This window comes from Podarcis liolepis (assembly GCF_965112155.1).
Source record: "Podarcis liolepis genome assembly, chromosome: 12".
In the NCBI taxonomy this organism is placed as follows: domain Eukaryota; kingdom Metazoa; phylum Chordata; class Lepidosauria; order Squamata; family Lacertidae; genus Podarcis; species Podarcis liolepis.
In genome coordinates this window covers 48848816-48871619 of record NC_139563.1, presented here as the reverse complement: position 1 = coordinate 48871619, position 22804 = coordinate 48848816, and the positions used below count along the sequence as shown (strand labels likewise).

Sequence of the window (22804 nt, the reverse complement as noted above, 5' to 3'; positions counted from 1 at the left end):
GCCCTCTCTCCCCGCGTCACGTGACGGAGGCCTTCCCTTTCCCCCGCCCCCCACAATGGCTGCCCCCGCGGAAGCTTCGTTCGCGCCAAATTTAAACAGGGCGCCATTTTCAGGCTTTTAAGCCCTCAGAGGAGTCGACGTTGCTGAGGGGGGATATCGGGGCGGAGAATGGCCCCCGGGTCGAAAGGTAAGGAAAAACGGCGGTGGGGGCGAAATGGGGCTTCGAGGGAGGGAGGTTGGATGGGAGCTGTGAGGAAAAAGCTCTTTCGCCCTATGCATTTATTTAGCGGCCGCGGGGTTTCCCCCACAGCAGCTGCTGTCGGGAGTCGGCGCTGAGGAAGGCAGAGCCGGCTGGGGCTCGGGAACTCTGCATGCGAGCAGGAGAACTCTTGGCGGGAGGCGGGCGGGGTCCGCGGAACTCCCTGCGACGGGATGGGGTCGGACCCGCACACGCAGCTCAAGCCCCGAAGGCGCGGGGAGGTTCCGAGGCTCGCTCTCTCACACACACCCTACACACGGTTATGTGGGGTGCCTTGCAACTGAAGGAGGCTATTCGCCTCCTTTTTAGAAATAGTTAAAAAAGGGAATATTATATGCAGAATTCATCATGCGAAAGGCTGGGCTGGATGAATCCCAAGCTGGAATTAAGATTGCCGGAAGAAATATCAACAACCTCAGATATGCAGATGACACAGCCTTGATGGCAGAAATTGAGGAGGAATTAAAGAACCTTTTAATGAGGGTGAAAGAGGAGAGCGCAAAATATGGTTTGAAGCTCAATATCAAAAAAACGAAGATCATGGCCACTGGTCCCATCACCTCCTGGCAAATAGAAGGGGAAGAAATGGAGGCGGTGAGAGATTTTACTTTCTTGGGCTCCATGATCACCGCAGATGGTGACAGCAACCACGAAATTAAAAGATGCCTGCTTCTTGGGAGGAAAGCAATGACAAACCTAGACAGCATCTTAAAAAGTAGGGACATCACCTTGCCAACAAAGGTCTGTATAGTTAGAGCTATGGTTTTCCCAGTAGTGATGTATGGAAGTGAGAGCTGGACCATAAAGAAGGCTGATCGCCGAAGAATTGATGCTTTTGATTTATGGTGCTGGAGGAGACTCTTGAGAGTCCCACGGACTGCAAGAAGATCAAACCTCTCCATTCTTAAGGAAATCAGCCCTGAGTGCTCACTGGAAGGACAGATCCTGAAGCTGAGGCTCCAATATTTGGCCACCTCATGAGAAGAGAAGACTCCCTGGAAAAGACCCTGATGTTGGGAAAGATGGAGGGCACAAGGAGAAGGGGACGACAGAGGACGACATTTTTGGATAGTGTTCTCGAAGCTACCAGCATGAGTTTGACCAAACTGCGGGAGGCAGTGGAAGACAGGAGTGCCTGGCGTGCTCTGGTCCAGGGGGTCACGAAGAGTCGGACACGACTAAACAACAACAACAATGCCCTTTCCTAAGTTGCTTATTGGGATCTTCACTTTGGCAAGGTAGTGCTGAAGGGATGGCTCAGTTGGTAGAGCGTGAGGCTCTTCATCTCGGGTTTGTGGGGTTTGAGCCCCACTTTGGGGGGGGAAGGTTCCTACATGGCGGGGGGATGGACTAGATGACCCTCCTGGTCCCTTTCCAACTTTAAGTCATCTAAGGATAAGCTCCACTGAACTCGGTGGGATCTGTTTCTGCTTAAGACCGGGGGGGGGGGCGGTCAGCAAACTTTTTCTTTTCATATATGTATAAATTTTTATTAGTTTTTTAACATCATTTTCAACAATAATTAAACATACTTTTACATCTTATACAGTTTTTTTGACTTGCATCAATCACACCTGATAATTTTCCAATCTATTCACTTAATATACATTTCTTACTTTCACTATTACATTTAAATCTCATAACTAATATCTCTATTCTTTCTCTACTTTGCAATGTTTTATATATTTCTCCTTACAAAACTTATTGTAGTCCTACTAGAGTAATTTGTTGATTACAGTTGCTCTTCAAATATTTCGTATATTTCTTCCAATCTTCTGTGAATCTCTGGTCCCGCAGGTTTCAAATCCTTCCTGTCATTTTATCTAATTCTGCATAGTCCATTAATTTTTTCTGTCATTCTTTCGTCAGAATTTCTTCTTGCTTGCATTTCTGGGCTAACAATACTCTTGCTGCTGTTGTTGCATATAAAAACAATTTAACATCTTGTCTATTAATATCCTCACCTATAATACCAAGTAAAAATGGTTCTGATTTTTTAAAAAAATGTATATTTCAACATCTTTTTCATCTCATTATATATCATTTCCCAGAAGTTTTTTACTTTCTTACATTCCCACCACATATGATAAAATGTTCCTCCTTTTTGGGGGGGGTCAGCAAACATTTTCAGCAGGGGGCCGGTCCACTGTCCCTCAGACCTTGTGGGGGGGCCGGACTATATTTTGGAGAGAAAAAAATGAATGAATTCCTATGCCCCACAAATAACCCAGAGATGCATTTTAAATAAAAGCACACATTACCGGACTGACCGCAGGCTGGATTTAGAAGGCATTTGGGCCGGATTCAGCCCCCGTGCCTTAGTTTGCCTACCCATGGCTTGAGACGTGAATCGGATGGCGCAGTTGGCAAAGAGCATTTTCATGAAAAAGCGATAAGTTAAAAAAATAAATAAATCGTGGTTTCAGAGATTGGATGGGCACCTCGTTGCGATTCCCGCATCCTCTTTCCAGTTCTATGGTTAGGGAACAGATACAGGGGTTCACATGCAAACACCTCAAGTAAATTGATCAATATGAATGTGCATGCAATAAGTAATGCGTGTCCACTTAGGACAAAAAGGGGGGTTATTCTAAGCCCACTTTCTGGGGAGTTTACACCTCTGGGGTGTTCACATTACACACCTTCCAGGTGTACCAGAGTATGGGTACCAGACCTTTGGCAATACAAGGTGTTTGCATTATGTGTGACATCATAGCTAGCAGCTGTCTGTCATTGCTTCAGTTTTTTTGTTTTGTCACCCCATTTTCTGTAGCTTGTTTTTGTAGACACTCCATAGAAATGTGAATAATTAGCAGTAGATAGATGTCTTACATACAGTTTTTAAATTATCACGTTCTCACTTTCGTTTTTTAGGTGACCCAGCGTTAGCAGCCTCCAGGTAAGAATCCATTAATTATTGTGTGCAAGAATTAAACATCAGATTGGACAACTTCGTTGCGTGATCAAGAGATTTACAATTTGATCCTAATTTACAATCCTGGCTGTTCCAAAATAAATATTTTTTTAAAAAGGCATGGACGACTGTCAACCTGCAACAAAATCAGATGAACTGATGGTGCAGGTTAAAACAATAACATTTCCACAGCAGTTGCATGTATGGCATAACGTAAGATAAATATGTTTATCTAGTTGTGTCTGCATATTGTGTCATAAGAACGAGACAAAAATAAAATGACTTTACAAACATGTTACAGCTGGTTACTAGTATACTAATGTAGCTGTTGTTTTGTTTTAGTGCTGAAGGTGATGCTATCAAGGTTTTCGTGAGGGTGCGCCCTCTAGAAGAAGGAACTGTGCTTGCTGACAATGGCTTGTGCTTATCTGTTCTTTCATCAAACACTATTCGCCTGAATTCAAAGCCTGAACCTAAGATTTTTACCTTTGATCATGTGGCAGATGTGGATACAACCCAGGTAATTCAACAGATAAGTTAGTTCCTAAAAGGTTAAGTAATTTTTTAAAAAAAGAAAGAAAAGAGACTTCTTTGGCCATGTTCTCATTTGTAATAGAAAATAGTTTGCATTGAGCCATCTACATTAGCATTAAATTTTTCAACTGAAATTGCAGATAGGTACTTTCATTTAAGGGGCTAGTATAACACAGGTTATTAAAATTGTTACCCACCTACCTTAGGCTGCAATCCTATACACACTTATTGAGGGGTAAGTTCTGCCTCCCCACTTCTAGCTACTCTCTGGAGAAGAGACCCTTTTAAGAATATTACGGGGGTGGGCTGGGGAAGGACTAGAAACCTTTTCATCAGGGAGCAAACCTTTTCATCAGGGAGCCAGTCCACTGTTCCTCAGACCTTGTGGGAGGCCGGACTATATTTTGAAAAATATAAATACCCTGCAAGCTGTTCCCGCAGCTGCCTCAGGACCTGGAGTCGGAACGCACTCTGCACATGCTCAGGAGCATGTCTCAGCGCTGCCCGCTCACCGGCGTTGTTGACGAGCAGCAGCCGCTCCATTGGCCCATCCCCGTGGAGCTCCCAGGCAGTGTGCACCATGCCCTGCGGCCCATCGTGCAAGGCCAGATTTGCCGACCCCTGGACTAGACCATGAGAAAGATGAACATAATATTTTGGCTGCCATTCATTCATTTTCAGTTTTCTATTCTTGTTATAAAAAAGCGCGCCTAGACATTCTGTTGTTGCACCCATAACCTATGGTTTAGGGTGCCATTTAGCTCCTAGCTTTCGTTTTCTAACACTGCTTTAAAGTGCCTGAAATAGCTAAGAATTATACATAGATAATATATAGCCCCTTTATGTGAGCTTGCAATCTAAGAATGTTGAGAAGGAAAGGGAAGAAGATGAAAGTAAGGAAACAGAATTGCTAGCTGACTGGTGTGTGCTAAGATTTATGATACATTAACAATTTCTGTTTTAGTAATAGCCATATTCATTAGATATATTCTCATAATGGTTCCAACCTATTACTTGGAAGCGAGTCTCATTGATTTCATTATTTCGTGCATAATAATGGTTCTTTAGTATCAGTGGAATTGCTTGTGTTTAATGAAAAGTATTCCTTAATGTCAGGGTATGTGTATTGTTTAATGAATAGTGCACAGTGTGTGGTTATATGTTTGTGAATACTATGAAGTCAAGCTGTTTTTATCATTATAACATATTAAAACTATTTTTTAAAATCTTTTCTGCCTAGGAATCGGTGTTCTCAAGCGTGGCCAAAAAGATAGTAGAATCATGCATGAATGGCTACAATGGGACCATTTTTGCATAGTAAGCTTTTAACCTTTTTATTTCATGCAAATAGTAAAATATCTGATTTGAATTATATGAACTGCTCTTTTTGAGAAATACATTACCTGGTCAGACCATTCTAAGGACTGTAAATTTTAAAGCATGAGTTCATCTAGTCCATTCATCCATGTGTGGCATTAGCTTTCCAGTGTCTGGGGCCCAGCATCTTCCACATCGCCTGCTACTCCATCCTGTTTAACTTGAGATGCCAGCAGTTGAACCTGGAAATCTCTGCATGCAACACATGTGCTCTGCCACAGTCTGGTCTCTACATTTAACCCTCTTAGTGGTACAGAATTAACCCTAGCAAATATATATATATATGACTAAATGAGTAAGCTCTGATTACTGAGATATAATTATACGTGCGTGCTGCTTCTTTTTCTCTTTAGTGGCCAAACTGGTTCAGGGAAAACCTTTACGATGATGGGTAAGTACAACACATACCGATTTGTGTTCACAGTTGTTTATCTCATTTTAGATCGCAGTGTGGGATCCTCTTTCCCCACCGCTTCGCATTGTGTAATATTAACTTCTAACGCAGTATTTCCCAAATCTAGGGCTAGTTTCATATTAGGATATCATTAATTTTGCCATAGTCTATGATCTAACAACATAGATCAAGGAACTGCAGTGTTCCTGACTCTAAGAGATAGCCAAAGCCTTCATCAAAGGGACAGGTGAAAAAGATACTTGGAAGAGTCTTGGAAGGGATTAGAGTTAGACTAATCAGGCATCAGCATCTTGGGGGGGGGGGGGGATATTGTGCAGTGGTACCTTGGTTCTCAGACACCTTGGAACCCAAACATTGCAAACCTGGAAGTAAGTGTTGCAGCTTGTGAACTTTTTTCAGAAGCTGTTTTGAGTGTTACGCTTCCAATTTGAGTTTTACGCTGAGGTCTGTCTGTTTTTGCGATTTTGCGGCTCTTTTTTGTGACTGTGGAACCTAGTTCAGCTACTGATTGACTGACAGATTGATTGATTGATTGATTGAGTGTGTGACTGCAGAACATTGTTTATTGCTTTCATTTTATGGATCAATGGTCTCATTAGATAATAAAATTTATGTTAAATTGCTGTTTTAAGGGTTGTTTTTAAAAGTCTGGAATGGATTAATCCATTTTGCATTACTTTTTATGGGAAAGCGTACCTTGGTTTTGGAACGGAGTTCTGGAACTGATTAAGTTTGAAAACCAAGGTACCACTGTATCACTTAACCAGGCTTCCTCAAACTTGGCCCTCCAGATGTTTTTGAGACTACAGATCACATCATCCCTGATCACTGGTCTTGCTGGCTAGGGATCATGGGAGTTGTAGGCCAAAAACATCTGGAGGGCCAAGTTTGATGAAGCCTGCTCTTAACCATGGCCTTTATCTATTCAATAAGGCTTCCTTCCTATTTCAGAAACATTGTATGCTACTAATACTAATAATGTAAACCACCTTATTTCTGCTAGATATTTTTAGATTTCTATCCAAGCAATTCTTTCTTTCTTTTTTCAAGGTCCTCCCGACTCTGATAACTTTACTCATAATCTGAGAGGAGTAATACCACGGAGTTTTGAATATCTGTTTTTTCTAATTGAACGTGAAAAAGAAAAGGTAAATCCTTTTCTTAATGAAGATTGTGGTAAAAGTCCTTGAGGGTTCGTTTTAATTAGTAGCAATGGCATCCAGCTCTTGGGTGCCCTTCATTCATTTGGAAGAAATAGCTTGCATGTTTAGAATGATTGTATAGCTTGGGATCACACTATTTCATACAGGCAAGCAGCTATGCTAGCTTGCTACTTACGCATGGTGAGTAGCAATTGGCTTCCAATGTGCAAGTGAAATGGTAGACTTCATTTCTACCCTAGTTGACCCTCCCAGCCATCTGTCCAATTTCAAGCGTAAATTTATCTGTTTCAGAATACTGTGTTGTGCCTTATTGCCTGTGCTCACTGTTCTCTTCCAACCAGAGTTAATTGCTAGGGCTGAGCTGCTACAATATTGCACTGATTAAGCTCTGTTGGCCCTTAAAGGCAAAAAGGATACAGAGTTGCATCAGTAGTAAATGTAGTACAGTGCTACTCTTTCCAGGCTGCAAATAGAAGAGCTGCAAGTTTGCACCAGCTTTTAATAGCTGAAATGGGTTCAGTGGGTAACAGCAGAAGGACAGCTAGTTATGAACAGGACCAAAGGTGGTGTGATGGGGCAGGGAAGTAGGTGGGTAAACTGTTTCTTGAAGGGCTTGAAGTTCGTACGATAAAGGCTCCAAATATGTAAAGTGAAAGTAGGAGTTGGGTGGTAAAATATGTCTTTTTGTAAACTGTAAGAGATCAATAAAGGCATGCCTTCATAGTTGCTGTGAAAACCTTGTAATGAGGTTAGAGGCCAGATAAAATTAAAACAGCATTTTCTGTAACACAAATGTTAATGTTTCTTATAGGCTGGTACAGAAAAGAGTTTTCTCTGCAAGTGTTCGTTTATTGAAATCTACAATGAGCAGCTATTTGACTTGCTGGATTCTGCCTCAGCTGGACTCTTCCTCAGAGAGCACATCACAAAAGGAGTATTTGTTGTTGGTGCAGTGGAGCAAGTGTTGACTTCAGCTGCTGAAGCATATAAAGTATGCTGTTTTGATAAGTAGAGGTAGACATCCTTGCATGTTGTAATAGAGGCAGCACTCATTGAAGTAGCAGTATTATTATTTGAAGAGCTTAACTAAAAGAAATAACTTGGGCTTCTTACGCTTGTTTTGTACCTTTTGCCCTTCAGCTCCCTTATGTTAGGCTATTTATGTTCTGCAATAAACACTCATTCCTGCAGCTCAGCTTCCAGTGCCCAGGATGCAGAAGGCATGTGCAATGCATTAAGTATGCATGAGAACTTTTCACGCTCGCCTTTCCAGCAGCAGAAACACTCTTGCACCAAAACCCACTCCACAAATTGGGCCTATCTGGAACAGTATTTCACAAGGTGTGAAAGACTGTCTCTGGAAGGGGAAATCATCAGCCTGGCTCATGTGTACATCAATATACACATAGTCAAAATAAAAAAAAAATTCCTTCTAGTAGCACCTTAAAGACCAACTAAGTTAGTTCTTGGTATAAGCTTTCGTGTGCATGCACACTTCTTCAGATACACTCTGAATGCACACGAAAGCTCATACCAAGAACTAACTTAGTTGGTCTTTAAGGTGCTACTAGAAGGATTTTTTTTTATTTTGACTATGGCAGACCAACACGGCTACCTATCTGTAATATACACATAGGTACATCAAAAGTACAAGTATAAGATTTTTTTTAAAAAAATAGGATGGGAGACTTGGGAAGCCATGTTATAAATTCCTTTTGAACAGGGATGTGTAAAACATGCATCATTGCCTACAAGTAAGATGTTAATTTAACACTTCTTGCAGATTAGGATTAGAAATAGAGGGGTTCTTTCGTTAACACATTTAAGATTAGCACTACAATCCCAGTTGTGACTTCAAAATAGCTTAAGATAAAGTTGTTGAGCCTGTTCCATAATATATTGTAAATGCTACTCGTATCTTATTCTGACTAGGTGTTAACAACGGGCTGGAGAAATCGTCGCGTAGCGTCTACCTCAATGAACAGAGAGTCCTCAAGGTCTCATGCTGTTTTTACTATCACGGTCGAATCAATGGAGAAAACCAATGACGTTATGAATATTCGATCATCTCTGCTGAATTTGGTAGATTTGGCTGGATCAGAGAGACAAAAAGATACTCACACAGAGGGAGTTAGGTTAAAGGTTAGTGGCGAAACAGTGCATTCTTGGTCAGTGGGAATTGGAGCATGCAGAAAAGGGTTAACTCCTCCTGGAGACAGAGTCCATGCGCTTGTATAATGCATGCTCAAGCACACTTCACAGTAACCAACTTGGCATTCACTTTTATTTTCTTTTTTGTTCTAGGAAGCAGGGAACATAAACCGTTCATTAAGTTGTCTGGGCCAAGTGATTACTGCACTTGTTGATGTGGGCAATGGAAAACAGAGGCACATCTGTTACAGGGACTCCAGGCTCACTTTTCTGCTACGGGTAATGTGTACCATTAATTTTTAGGACATTGGTTTTTCAAAAGACAAAATGCTTTTGACTTTTATATTATTCAGATGTCTTACTTGCGGTATGTTGTCCTGGAGAATCAATGATTACTACAATCTGTTGCCGTTGGCCACATAATGCTAAGCCACAAAGTTTTGCTTATTAAGCTATTCTGTACACAAGCTGCATGTAGATTTACACAGCCGAAGAGTGTTTCCCTCGCTCCTCCTTCATACAAGCTAGTAAACAAATCGCAAACAGGCTACTTTAGTGTTATGTCTGAATCTGGAGTCATGGATTGTTTGATCATAATAAATCACGTGATAATCCAACAACAAGCTTTTGTCTAAAGCGGGCTAGCAATTGTGGTTTGTTATGGAGAAACAAGCCATGATTCCAGGTTTGGATATACTGCTAAACTAGCCCCTTTGTGGTTTCTTTACCTGCTTTCGTAAGTATTCAGGCTGCTTGCACTAACATGCAGTATCATCATAAACCAAACATAGTGGCAATACATATGTATGTGGTGATATTAATCTTGCTTTAGAGCATCTTGTCACACTGTTCTATTGAAAGTGCCCCATCAGAATGTTAAGTCCTGAAGCAACACAGTCGCCTAAAACAGTGGTCTTACGAGGAGGGCGTTATCCTCCCCAAAACAAGGGTTAGTAGAAGAGGAAATAGTTTGTGTTTCTATAAACACTAGAATTAGTTAAACTATGTGCTTTTAAAAGTGCTGTATCTCAAAGTAATTTTCATGTCTTCAAACAGGATTCACTTGGAGGTAATGCCAAAACTTGCATCATAGCAAACATCAATCCAGGTTCCAGATGTTTTGGTGAAACCTTGTCCACCCTTAATTTTGCTCAGAGAGCCAAACTGATAAAGAACAAGGTATTTAATTGGGACAGAATATTACATTGGCTATTCAGTCACCTTATTTTTCTTCACAAATGTACATAGTTGTAAGCAATTTCTTTGTCTGAAAGGGTTCTTTGGCAGAAAAAGGGTTTGCTAAATCAAAATAAATATTGTGAGTATTTCTCATCTATTTCAACTCTTATAATACTGTGTTCTTGCTAAGTCTTAACATTCCAGTCGTGAAACTGGATAGACCAACAGGGAGAGGGAGAGACTGCAGTTGCAGACATTTAACAAATACCTTGACTCCTTCAAATTACTGAAAATTCTATCATTTGCTGTAGTAGGAAATGGGTTGCATTCCTTTCTAGAATACGTGAGGTATGTTTCACGTTTTTTAGCTGTGTGTGCAACATACAATTCAATGATAATTACATGAGATAAAAGTAACTTCTATTCACTTTGGACTTTTAAAACAGTATCAGACATTGTGGGACTTGTGTAAAAATGAAGAAACTGTCTGAAGTTCCCTTCTCGCAGTTCTCACAACCAAGACACACAAGCTTCCTGGCCTAGAACAACTCTCTGTGCTAAACCTTTACAGTGTGCATCTATTAAGAACTCCCAAGCTAGAAGAATCAAAACTGATAGGCAGAGCTATGTGCATCTTATGCAAACACGATTCACAAATTTATAAATGTGCATATGTGTACTATTGCTTCTGCCAACATCAACTTTCAAAGCCTTCCTGGGTTGCAAAGGGAAAGAGGGCCATAAGTTAAGGGGGTGACGGTAGTGTTGGGTTTTCGAATACATGCAGCGTCACACAGAGTCAATTAAGAGTTGGCCAACAGCCAAGGCCAAGTAAAGGAGTAAAATCTGCCTGGAGATATAGAGGCCTGGAAACAGCTCTACCATTGGTCGAGGTCTCTCACAGGCATAATGATTTATGGCCTACTGACTGGAATGTGTTAGTTGGGAGTTAGGTGTTAGTGTTGGTCAGTGTGTTGTCTACGAGTCGTGTGGTGAGAGAGCTAGTTAAAGATCCCTGTTCTGTTCTGTTCTGTTCCTGTAAATAGTAACTTGAAGTCCACTGTATATAATAAACACCTATAAGTAACAAGTTACTGGTTCCTTCTTCGTCCATCCTGCCTGCAACCGATTGCTTTTGTGAACTCTGCGTATACTCTGCTAAGGTCTGGCTAAGCTCCTGCAACAGGTCAGAAAGTTGCAAAACACCAACAGGTAGCGAGAAATGGGGGTGGGGGGAGTCAGTAGTATTAGTCATGAGTAGGGGCAGCATGTAGGAAAACAGAAAAAGACTCCCTAAACTCGTTTCTGCGCCTTCACAAAGCAAACCTATACATTTTTCACTCCTCACGTGAAGCCTTGCGTTAAGAACATGCTTTTCTAAAAGAAAAGAGAGCTGAGATCAGGGGAAGGCTAAATTCTACACCTGCTTTTGTAAATGCATAGAATATATGCTGCCATGCTAGTATATAGTCTTCTTTTTCAATATTATTTTCTTTTTAACCTATGATGTTTGAAAGTGAGAACAACGCATTCTAGTTGGCTTTGTCAGTAGGATTTGAATTATCCGATCATCAGGCGTGTGTGTTTCAATATCTTAAATTTTCTATTTAAGGCTGTGATAAATGAAGACACCCAAGGAAACGTGAAGCAGTTGCAGTCTGAAGTGAAGAAACTGAAAGAGCAGCTTGCTCTGCTTAATTCAGGGCAGTCTCTGCAAGATGCTTCTCTACCTACAGGTAAAGCCTATCCCCTTTCCTCCCTTAAAACTGGTGTTTCGGGATGATTTGTTTAAGCACTCCATTTGTTTTCCATTTTAAAAAACCCCTCAATGTTTTTTTAAAAAAAAACATGACTTTTGTACAGGATCAGACTTAATTCATGCCCCCAATATATCGCAGAAGTGGAATGTCGTAATAGAAGACTGGTTCTCTGTATGCCAAAATGGCACCTTCCACAAACACAAGAGCGGAGGTATCAGCAAGCTTCAGAGAACCAAAGTTTGCAGAACTACAAATAAATCTTTAGCGGGGGAAACCCAAACAGTCCGTTGAGGACTGAGTGTATTTATATTCTTACCAAACCTTTCTTCCAAATTGCTGAGGGTGGATTTCAAAGTCTCTCTCTTCCTGAGCTCCCATATTATCCTCATAATAACCCCATGAGGCAAGTAACCCAGTCACCCAGTGAACATCCTGAATAAGTGAACCTGGATCTGTGCTCAGTAGACACAGAATTCTGACCGGTGTTGGAGGAAGAGGGGGAAATGAGGTGGATAGAATGGTGTGCTAGAAGAGAATATGACTAATTGACTAGAATTCTGAACAGAAACATTCAATACCACAACATATTATTGCAAGTCCCATTTTCAGATCACGATTTGGTAGAATCCTTCAATAGCTAACCTTTTATTTTCACTATAGTTATTAACACAGAATTAAACTGTAGATGTCTATCACTACAGCTCAGAAAATGCAGAAGCTTACAGTGAAATCCTCTGTATATTTGCTAGGGAGTAACAGTCTGATCGGGACGTGGGTGGCGCTTTGGGGTAAACCACAGAGCCTAGGACTTGCCGATCAGAAGGTCGGCGGTTCGAATCCCCGCAACGGGGTGAGCTCCCATTGCTTGGTCCCAGCTCCTGCCAACCTAGCAGTTCGAAAGCACGTCAAAGTGCAAGTAGATAAATAGGTACCTCTCTGGCGGGAAGGTAAACGCCGTTTCCGCACGCTGCTCTGGTTTGCCAGAAGCGGCTTAGTCATGCTGGCCACATGACCCGGAAGCTGTACGCCGGCTTCCTCAGCCAATAAAGCGAGATGAGCGCCGCAACCCCAGAGTTGTCCACAACTGGACCTAATGGTCAGGGGTCACTTTACCTTTAATGTGTGTAAACTGTAAATATCTATCACTACAGTTCAGACAATGCAGGAGTTTACGGTGAAATCCTCTGCATATTTGCTAGGGAGTAACAGTCTGATCTGTGCATGTCACCTTGAAAGTTAGTCTGGATCCAAATCTTTGGGACTAAATTACCTTCGCAATTCCCATTCATTTCTGTAGTTAATAAGTAACGAACATAGGCTGCAATTCTCCACCTGGAAATAAGGACTATTGAATTCAGTGGCATGTACCACAAGGTAGACATGGTTGGAATTATAACCATGATATTGAACCAAGCAACAATGTTTGTGAAACTTATCCTCAACTAAATGTGGGTATGATTGTTGCTTTAATGGCCAATTCTGTGCAAACGCAAGGATCCCAAATTCTGCACAGAATCAAACTGAATCCTTTGGAACTGACTTCTTAGTAAACACATTTAGCATTCTTTTGTATTTCAGTTATGCTTAACTGAAATGTTCAACAAGCTTTTGTATTTAAACATTTTTTAAAAATATAAAAAACCCAAACCTCTTTATCCTGAATCTCTTTTAAATGCACTTTTAGATAAGAAAGTTTAGCCATAATCATAAAATGATAATGTCTACTTCAGCTATAACATATTAAAAACCAGCGCTAAATATCTCAGTTGACACACAAAATAGACAAATAAATCTAGGGAAGTGTTAACCTAATGTATTTTGTTCTACATTCTCTCTAAGCTACCCTCACACGTGATGTAGGAAATGCAGATTATCTGAACCATTTTCTTGAAGCAATGCTGTTATTGGAAAAAGGTGAAAGTGAAAGAAAGGTAAGAATAGGAATACTATGGTACAGTGTTAGGAAAGGTCCAATTAACAAAAATATCTTTGCCCTGGAACAATAATTTGTCCCTTTCTTAAAAGTTGATCTAATTTATTTATATGGCTCCACACATACACCCCAAATCAGTTAAACACAAATGTTGAGAGTGTGTGAATAGCATATTAACATAAGTTTGTGCCTTCATTTAATGATTTCTGTTGATCGCATCCAAGAGAGGGTTGGACAAGTATACTTTTCATTATGTATGTGTCATGATGCTATTGCTTCCTGCTTAATTGGCTGCCTTTATTTTCAAGATGCTGTTAGAAAAAGTTGCCCAACTAGAAGATCTCTGTGTCAAAAAGGAGAAGTTCATTCAGTCCAATAAAATGATAGTTAAATTCAGAGAGGATCATATAACTCGCCTGGAAAAACTACATAAAGAGGCTCATGGCAGCTTTTTGCCCAGTGAACAAGAGAAGCTCTTTGGGGAACTGAAGGAGGAGCTGAAGATTCTCAGAGAACAGGTAGCTGTATTTTTGTTTAATGTATTACCCGGATCAGGCCAAACATCTGTCTACTCCGGCATTCTCTGGCAAGCCAGATGCCCCCAGAAAGCACATTAATTGAGCAACAGTCCTCTTCTGTTCTTGTCTTCCTACATCTGTTATTGAGAAGTGTACTTCTCTAAACATGGAGGTTAGCTGTTGTGGTTAGTAGCCCTTAAAACGTCTACACACAAATTGTAAGTAGGTTTTTTGGCCAATGTACACAGCTGAACCAAAAAGAGACACACTTTTACGCTATCCCTGGTATTAAACTTGGATGAAAAACTTTTAAGCTGATTTCAGCACTCTTCCGTAACTCATGGATCTTAATTGATTTTGAAGGTTTTGCATTTCTTTTTGTGGTTGTTGAGTTGATTTTATAATTTATAATCTATATAATTCTGAAAGCACTTATTGAAAATCAGCTTCTGTTTTTATTAACATATGTATTGACTTCAGCTGGATGCAGCAAACAATTTCATCCAAGCTAATCTGAACTACTTAACCAAGTATGTTCCAAAGCAGAATGTTCCAAAGAAGGATGTACTTGTGCATTTTATATTTGACTTCCTTTAGTAATGTTTTCTTTTGAAATGTTTCAAGACTGTTTTGTTTTGTTAACTTTGCTGCATTCAATATGCATTCTGTAGTTGGCCTCCTTTGTGATGTTTTGAAATCCTTAAAGACAATATTTAAGGATTGTTACATATATTGTTTTGGATATACACTTTATACAGGATGAGTCTTTAAAAAGAGGCCCCATGGAACATGTGTACTCTGTATCCACGGGGCCTCTTTTAAAGGACTCACCTTGTATTTGACTTTCTTCTGTAATATTTTGTTGTCAATTGTTTTGTTTGATGCTTTAATGTGGGTTGTAAACTCCTTTGAGATCCTTTTTCTTTTACATATAAAGTGGTATAGAAATGAAATTAATAATTATAATAGGATCAAATAGGACACAAGCCTTTCAGAAATGTCATGTGGGCCATAGTGTAAAAATGTGCAAGGAAAAGCATCACTATTTAAAGCAGATATGTGTAAATACAGTGAAACCTTGGTTTTCAAGCGTCTCAGAAGCTGAACGTTTCGGAACCCGAACACCGAAAACCCAGATGTAATTGCTTCCATTTTCAAACATGCCTCGGAAGTCCATTTCTCTATTTTTTCAATTGAATTCTCCAACCATCCACTGTGCCTTGGTTGTTGAACGTTTCAGAAGTCGAGCCATATTCCGGAACAGATTACATTCAACAACCGAGGTTCCACTGTATTTAGTTTTGATGTTCGTTCCCTTTTGTGTGCTAGGAAACTTTTTCAAGAGAGCCTAATAAAAGTAATCAGGATTTTTTAAAAATAAAATTTCCTGTACTAATATAGCAACACACCTGTTCGGGTTTTGAGGATTGTTTATATCATGAATTAACAGAATATGTGTTATGTTCAGGTGGAACAGCACCCACGTGTTGCAAAATACGCTATGGAAAACCATGCCCTTCGAGAGGAGAACAAACGACTTCGCTCCCTGCAGTCAGTGAAAAGTGCCCAGGATATTGATGCTCAGGCAATGGCCGAGCTGGAAAAAATATTTTTAGAAGCTTCAGGTAGAGAAAGCAATAAAAGAGGTATGAAAAAATTGGAATACATTTTTCATATATGAAGTTAAATTTTTTTAAAGGTTCTCTACTCTGATCTCATAGTTAAAGTAATGCTGTTTTAACATTTTTCTCCTCCAAAGTAGTGCCCAATAAATTCACTGGCATTTTGTTTTCAGGTTTGATGGATTTTATGTCTGTTCCTTTGGAGGACGTTACTAGGCTGAATGAGTCATATACTGATAAACATTGTGATTAGTAACTGTGGCGGCAGTTCTTGTCAAGACAGGCTGCTTCAAATGAACATACTGCAGTCGGGCTGATCTCCCTCTGCAATGCTTTCTGCATATTTTAAAAGGCAATTGTCTGCCTGGCATCATGTTGAAGATCTTGTGAATTAATAGGAGCTAGTTGCTGCTAGAATAAAATTTTATGCATACAGTGAAGGAAAGTTAGAAACGGCTGCCTGAAATATAGAACTGTAGAGTTGGAAGGGACCTTGAGGTTCATTTAGTCTAACCCCCTGCACTGCAGGAATAGGAAGCTGTCCCAGTACAGGGATCGAACCTGCAACCTTGGTGTTACTAGCACCATGCCCTGACCAGCTGAGCTATGCAGTTGCATAACCGGTGTCTGGCATAATATGGCCTAGAACAGGCATAGGCAAACTCGGCCCTCCAGATGTTTTGGGACTACAACTCCCACCATCCCTGACCACTGGTCCTATTAGCTAGGGGTGATGGGAGTTGTATTCCCAAAACATCTCGAGGTCCGGGTTTGCCTATGCCTGGCCTAGAACACGGCTGCACAGACGAACTCTGCACTATTAACTCCATCATGGGAAATATTTCCTTTGGAGATGGAATGTCACCACAGCTCCTTGCAGGAACAAAACTGATTCATTTGAACTTCCTGCTATGAAAAAGCATTACTTAAAATATAAATATCCTAAGTTTTTATTTCACAAAAGGATTACAAGGTTTCAAAGAAAGAATAGTAATTTTATTATTTATACCCCATCCATCCATCTGAAGGGAGTGTCTGTACAGGTGTACCTTACAGTGCCATGTGGTACAACCTGGGCATACTTACCGGCTGTTTCTGAGAACTAGGCTCAAGGCTATCGTATCAAAGTGAAAGCACACGTTGAGCACCTTTTTGACTTAATTAGCTAGTGGTGCAGGACAGCAAAGCTATAGATGTAAAAAAACACGTGACAATTGTTCAATATGCATTCAGAAACAAAATCCAATACATTCTGTAAAGAGAGCAATCTTTGATTTTATGCAGGTTTAAACATTAAAAAAATAAAAATCATTGCAGCTTTCATATGCTGCATGGACAGGTGAAGGTGTTCGCTTCCGCACATCTAAGAAAGCGTACATTTTTAAATCCCAAACAGGTCAGCAGATGTGTTCTGCCGCCTCGTCAACAGACAGCAGCTCTAGTGAAAAGCTGAAGGAACGCCTCCTCACTACACAGAGCGAACTGGCAAGTTCCAAACAGGAACATGAAGAATTTAAAGAGCTAACAAAGTAAGATGAATCTGCGTCCTAACATTCTTCCACGAAATACCCTTCCCTGAAAATATAAGCAGCTGTTTATCAAGGGCAAAATTCTGGTTCCAACCAGAATTTCTAAAACCATATTTCTAAAAGTATGGTTTCCTCTTGAGGCAGAAGTTAAAAGCATCAACAAGCCTTGTATCTAACAAATGCATGGGAGGAGTTTTTTTGGGATTTCTCCAGTCTAAGCAGAAGACACCGTCTTGAATCTTGCTGTGTTTTTCTTTTTTGAGATTTGTTTTTCCTTATTGAGAGTCATTTTAATAAGATAACCGTGTTTGATTTTATGATGCATTTGTTTCTTTAACAGGAAAAAACAGATAGAGCTTGAGTCGGAACTTCTGTCTCTGCAGAAGGCGAACCAGCATCTTGAGAAAATTTTAGAGGCAACTAAGGCATGTAAACGCCAGGAAGTCTCCCATCTTAATAAAATACACAGAGAAACTTTAAAGGTATGAGCCAATGATAAGGAAAGCTAATTTAGCTGTTTAAAATATAAGGAATGTTAATGATCTTTGTGCAAAAAGAAAATTCTCATTTAGGGAGTGCATGCATTAAAATCCATGTTTTATAATAGGGATGCACTGTTTCATAGATGAATGCTGTTTGAGAGGAAAGGAACCTGGAATTCAGACATCTGATTGCTACAAAAGAGCTAAGGAGAGATTCAAGCAAACTGAAAGTGATTGCACTTAGTAATAAAATAATAATAATAAATTTTTATTTATATCCCACCCTCCCCAGCTGAAGCTGGGCTCAAATTTATTTACATACAATTTGGGGTGATTTCCCCCTCCCTCAGCAACCCCATATGCTCTGTTCAGGAGGGCTTCCTAACCCACCAGAGAGGCAGGGGGCAGGAAGTGGCTGCAAGAGGAGGCAGGGCAGGAACATTTTCGTCTCATGAAGTTCCTTAAGTTTACTTACCATATGACGCAAATCCTCTAAATTTACTTCCATGTTATTCCGGTATTTCTACCTATGTATATGGTGTGTGTGTTTTAAAAAAATATCATTTCTATTACAGAATATCGCTACCCCAACAAAGGCTTATCAGCTAAGATCTCGACTGGTGGCACGATTTACCCCTGAAACCTTGAGCCCGGAGTCTGTTGATATTCAAAGCTCAGGCGATAACGACTATATTTTTAATGAGCCCATGCCTCCTGAGATGAATGAACAAGCCTATGAGGCTGTTGCAGAAGAGCTGAGAGTGGCACAGGTGAAGTTTCGGGATGCAAAATGCAGATTTCTAAAATTGTTTCATCAAGATGCTGTGAGCTAGGAGGTATGAATGGGCAGAGTTAAGTCAACAGTCTCAGGCAGATCTACAAACCTGTGGTGAGATTGCACTTGGAATACCGCGTATAGTTCTACACGCTTCGGCTCAAAAAGAACTGGGAAAAGTTCAGAAAAAGGCAATCAAAATGATCGAGGGCTTGAAGCGACTCCTGTGAGGAAAGTTTACAATATTTTGGTCTTTTTGGTTTAGAACAAAGGTGTGTAAGGGAGGGACATGATAGACGTGCATAAGATTTGGCATGGTGTAGATAGGAAACTCTTTTCCTCCCTCGTAATAGTAAAACCCAGGGCCATCTAATAAAACAATGTTGGAAGATTCTGGAGAAAAGAAGAAAATGCTTCTCCACACCATAGTTAAACTATAGAATTTGCTCCTGCAAGAGGTGGCGATGTCCACCAACTTGGATAACTTCATTTTATTTATTAAGTTGCTACTCTTCTCAAAGAAGCTCAGAGTAGCAAACACCAACATAGTAAAACAATACAGTGGTGCCCCGCAAGACGAATGCCTCGCAAGACGGAAAACTCGCTAGACGAAAGAGTTTTCCGTTTTGGAGGTGCTTCGCAAAACGAATCTCCTATGGGCTTGCTTTGCAAGACGAAAATGTCTTGCGAGTTCCTGCGGGTTTTTTTCCCTTCCCCCCCTTTTTCTAAGCCGCTTATCAGCTGATCCGATAAGCTGATAAGCCGCTAATAGCGCTAATCCTCTAATCCGTCAATGGGCTTGCTTCGCAAGACAAAAAAACCGCTAGACGAAGAGAATCACAGAACGGATTCTTTTCGTCTTGCGAGGCACCACTGTACCATTAAAAATAAATTTTAAAATATTTTAAGCATCTAAGCTAATAATTTCAAGGTTGCCAGGAACCTTTGAGCCATCTAATGCCTGGGTAAACAGTAATTTTTTTATTTTCTTCCTGAAAATTAATAATGGAGACAATGGCTGGCCACTGAGAGCAGGTTGCTGGACTAGATAGGCCTTTAGTCAGATCCAACAGGGACTACTTATGCTCAGATTTTACTTGAGTGCTTTTAGAAAATGCGTGCAAAGGCGGTTCAAATGAGAGAGCTATCTGACGCTGTTCATCTTTCTATGGAAACTTTCCTCTTTAGCCGTTTAGCTGTATTTGGACATTGGGATTCTGACTGCATTTACAATACAGTAAAGCTAGGGCTTTAGAACTCTTCCTGTAGATTTACAATGTATTTACATACCCCATAAGTTTGTGCAGGAATATATAAATGCATTAGAAGAAAATACTTAGTAGCGGCAAAGCAGTTGCTAGTACGATTATAAATTTGCTTAGTTTTCCCTATTTGTCCTATTGCAGGAAGAATTAAGCACTCTTCAGATCAAACTGGATGCCGAAGAAAGTAAAACTGTAAAACTTCAGCAGCATATTAATAAATTGGAGCACCATTCTTCACAAGTGCAAGAGGTAAAAGAACTAGTGCAAGGACTCTTGTAGGAGGAAGCAGAAAGCTTAGCTCAGTTATTGTTACTATCTGATGTAATACTTCTTTATTTACTTTAACTGCATGCAAAGATTTTTCTTGAAGTGTCCATGGCTGCTTATACCATTTTAAGACTTAACAGAATCCAAGACTTAACCATCCAGTCAGAACAACAGAGCCGGGCAATGTTCCTTTGTAACTTGTACATCCTATGCATTCATACACATATGCATTCTCATACTCAAGCACTCATTATTTGACTTCTTCTTTTTCCAACTGAAGCTCTTTGCCTCGGAAAGAAGCAATTGGCAGACTGAAAAGCAAGGGCTTCTTGAAAAGCTAGACTATCTTGAGAAACAATACCAAGACACTCAGAGCAAAGCGGACAGTAAGTTTGGATAACAGTAGATTTCTGCCTGATTTTTTACCAAAGATGTATTTTTTTCTAGTGCAGCACAAAACAGTCCCATTTTGTGCACTGTTTTTACTACCTTCATGTGACCAAAAGGTATGGCTGAAAATTGTCTTTTGCTGAGATGGGGTAGATAGGTCCACTACCTTCATCTTTTCAAAATTAATTCAATTTTTCTGTAGAGCTATGGGTCACTGTTCTTTGTAGGTAACCCCATAGCGGATCATTTAGTTGTCTTTAGTCTGAAAATTGCAATGGAATGGGAGTCAGTGGGCACAGCCAATAGAATTGGGTGGAGGGAGGAAAATATGTTCCCCTAAATGGTAGAGAGATAGATGTTGCCTCCATGTATGTGTATACATTTGTTGGAAGCTGCCATGCTGCTTTCTGGGTAGAAAGACAGAAAAAAAATTAAATTAATGAGAGTTATTGGGCTTCACTCAGAATTATTACAGTGGTGCCCCGCAAGACGAATGCCTCGCAAGACGAAAAACCTGCTAGACGAAAGGGTTTTCCAGTTTTTCAATGCACTTCGCAAGACGAATTTCCCTATGGGCTTGCTTCGCAAGACGAAAACGTCTTGCGAGTCTTGTGATTTTTTTCGCTCCCCCCCTTTTTCTAAGCTGCTAATAGCCTTTTAGCCGCTAATCCGCTAAGCCTTTAATAGCTGCTAAACCGCTAATAGCGCTAATCCGCTAAGCCGCTAATAAGGTTGCTTCGCAAGACGAAAAAAACCGCTAGACGAAGAGAATCGCGGAACGGATTATTTTCGTCTTGCAAGGCACCACTGTGGTGCATTTGCTAAAGCTCTGAAATCTGCTATACACAGAGTCTGAGGCACTCCATTAATCAGAAAAATCCGAAAAGAGGACGTAGGCACTTCTTTCTCTCAAAGCGTGACATTTCCCCTAGAATATCACATAGAATAGAAACAACCACATATGGAATGGAATATTGGGTTCTTGAAGATTGGTTGCTTCTCTAAACACTGCTAATAGTGGAGGAACGAATCTCTGCTTGCATAATGAATGTGACTCAGCTAGTATGATAAAACAATTTTTATGGCAGTAAATGCTTTCTGAAGTATATGCTAAAAAGCACAGCTTAATCCCAAGTCACTACAACTGGACATGAAAAAGGGTTTGGCATCATTCCTTGAATTCTTTACTTACTGAAGTGCTTTTGTGATCTTCGTAGGGTTTTGCCTTTCATAGCTGCCCCAAATTTATAATTTCACTTTAATACTTACTGAGTATTTTTCTTCTGAAAACCAAGAATGGCTTTAGTTGGAACTTTTGCATATTTCTTTAGCTTTCAGGGAAGACTGGAATATTTGGTATTACATCAAGTGAATATTGGTATCTAATAATGGAATTTTTTACAAGTGCATTTTACAAGGATTTTGTTTGTTTTTTCCAAACAGTGTTAAACACTGAGGTTCGTGACTTACGAATAGTCCTGCAGTCTGCAGACAAGGATCTGTCTGCTGTAAAAATGGAATATGACCATTTCAGAAGGACTCAAGAAAAAGAAATGGGTGAACTCTCTAGCAGACATATGAATGTACAACTGCAGCTTGATAACGTAAGGTATGCCGTTATTTCAACAAAAGCTTCTTAAATACATGAGAATAAGGGCTATTTCAAACTTATGAAATATTTCCATATGAACAGCACCTCTGAATAAGAGAAAATGTGCACAAATGTCTCTGTGTAAGCTGCCATGTGTGGTGACTGCTGAACCATCTACATATGTCATGATATTCACATGAACTGCTGTCTCCTACACTGAAGTACCAGCTGTGTAATATTTTCAAGAGGAAGATTTGGTTATGTGCTATTCCTTTTACTGTCACCTTGGTTTGTGGGGGGATTAAAATGCTAACTTCAAGTTCCACAGGCTCAAATTAGCAGAAGATTGCTAAAATAAAATGAACCTTACGGGGTGTCTATGCAGTAATTTATTTCAACAATTGGGCTTATATTCACAAGAAACTATTCCTTTATCGGAAAATAAGCTAAGATGACAGTCTACATCTGATTTTTCAAGTTGTGTTCTAGGACACCTAGGGGTCCTTTGGCAACTTGTCAGGGACTTGCCAGTGAGAAGATCTGTAGTGGCAGAGAAATCTTCTCTTACACTGCACAGCTACAGGGGAGTGCTGGCTGTGCTTTAGGGCATGTCCTCAATTCACATGAGGCAGTTGTGAGGGTCTTGCCTTGTTTGACAGGGTACCTCCTACAAAATGGCC

The 22804-nt window shown here is 40.2% G+C and overlaps 1 protein-coding gene across 1 annotated transcript in view; it reads left to right on the top strand.

Moving 5' to 3' along the window:
• Positions 1–84: 84 nt before the first annotated feature.
• Positions 85–22804, top strand: part of KIF15 (kinesin family member 15) — a 42289-nt gene continuing 19569 nt past the window's right edge. Inside the window, exons 1-20 of the mRNA XM_083467830.1 lie at positions 85–187; positions 3134–3158; positions 3516–3693; positions 4948–5024; positions 5438–5475; positions 6550–6647; positions 7474–7653; positions 8595–8804; positions 8967–9092; positions 9870–9992; positions 11605–11728; positions 13592–13683; positions 13994–14203; positions 15672–15849; positions 17222–17354; positions 17695–17836; positions 18412–18606; positions 20018–20125; positions 20424–20529; positions 21977–22142. Coding sequence (XP_083323956.1) covers positions 169–187; positions 3134–3158; positions 3516–3693; positions 4948–5024; positions 5438–5475; positions 6550–6647; positions 7474–7653; positions 8595–8804; positions 8967–9092; positions 9870–9992; positions 11605–11728; positions 13592–13683; positions 13994–14203; positions 15672–15849; positions 17222–17354; positions 17695–17836; positions 18412–18606; positions 20018–20125; positions 20424–20529; positions 21977–22142 — 2528 coding nt within the window. The 5' untranslated portion in view covers positions 85–168. The remainder of the gene's footprint in view (positions 188–3133; positions 3159–3515; positions 3694–4947; positions 5025–5437; positions 5476–6549; positions 6648–7473; positions 7654–8594; positions 8805–8966; positions 9093–9869; positions 9993–11604; positions 11729–13591; positions 13684–13993; positions 14204–15671; positions 15850–17221; positions 17355–17694; positions 17837–18411; positions 18607–20017; positions 20126–20423; positions 20530–21976; positions 22143–22804) is intronic.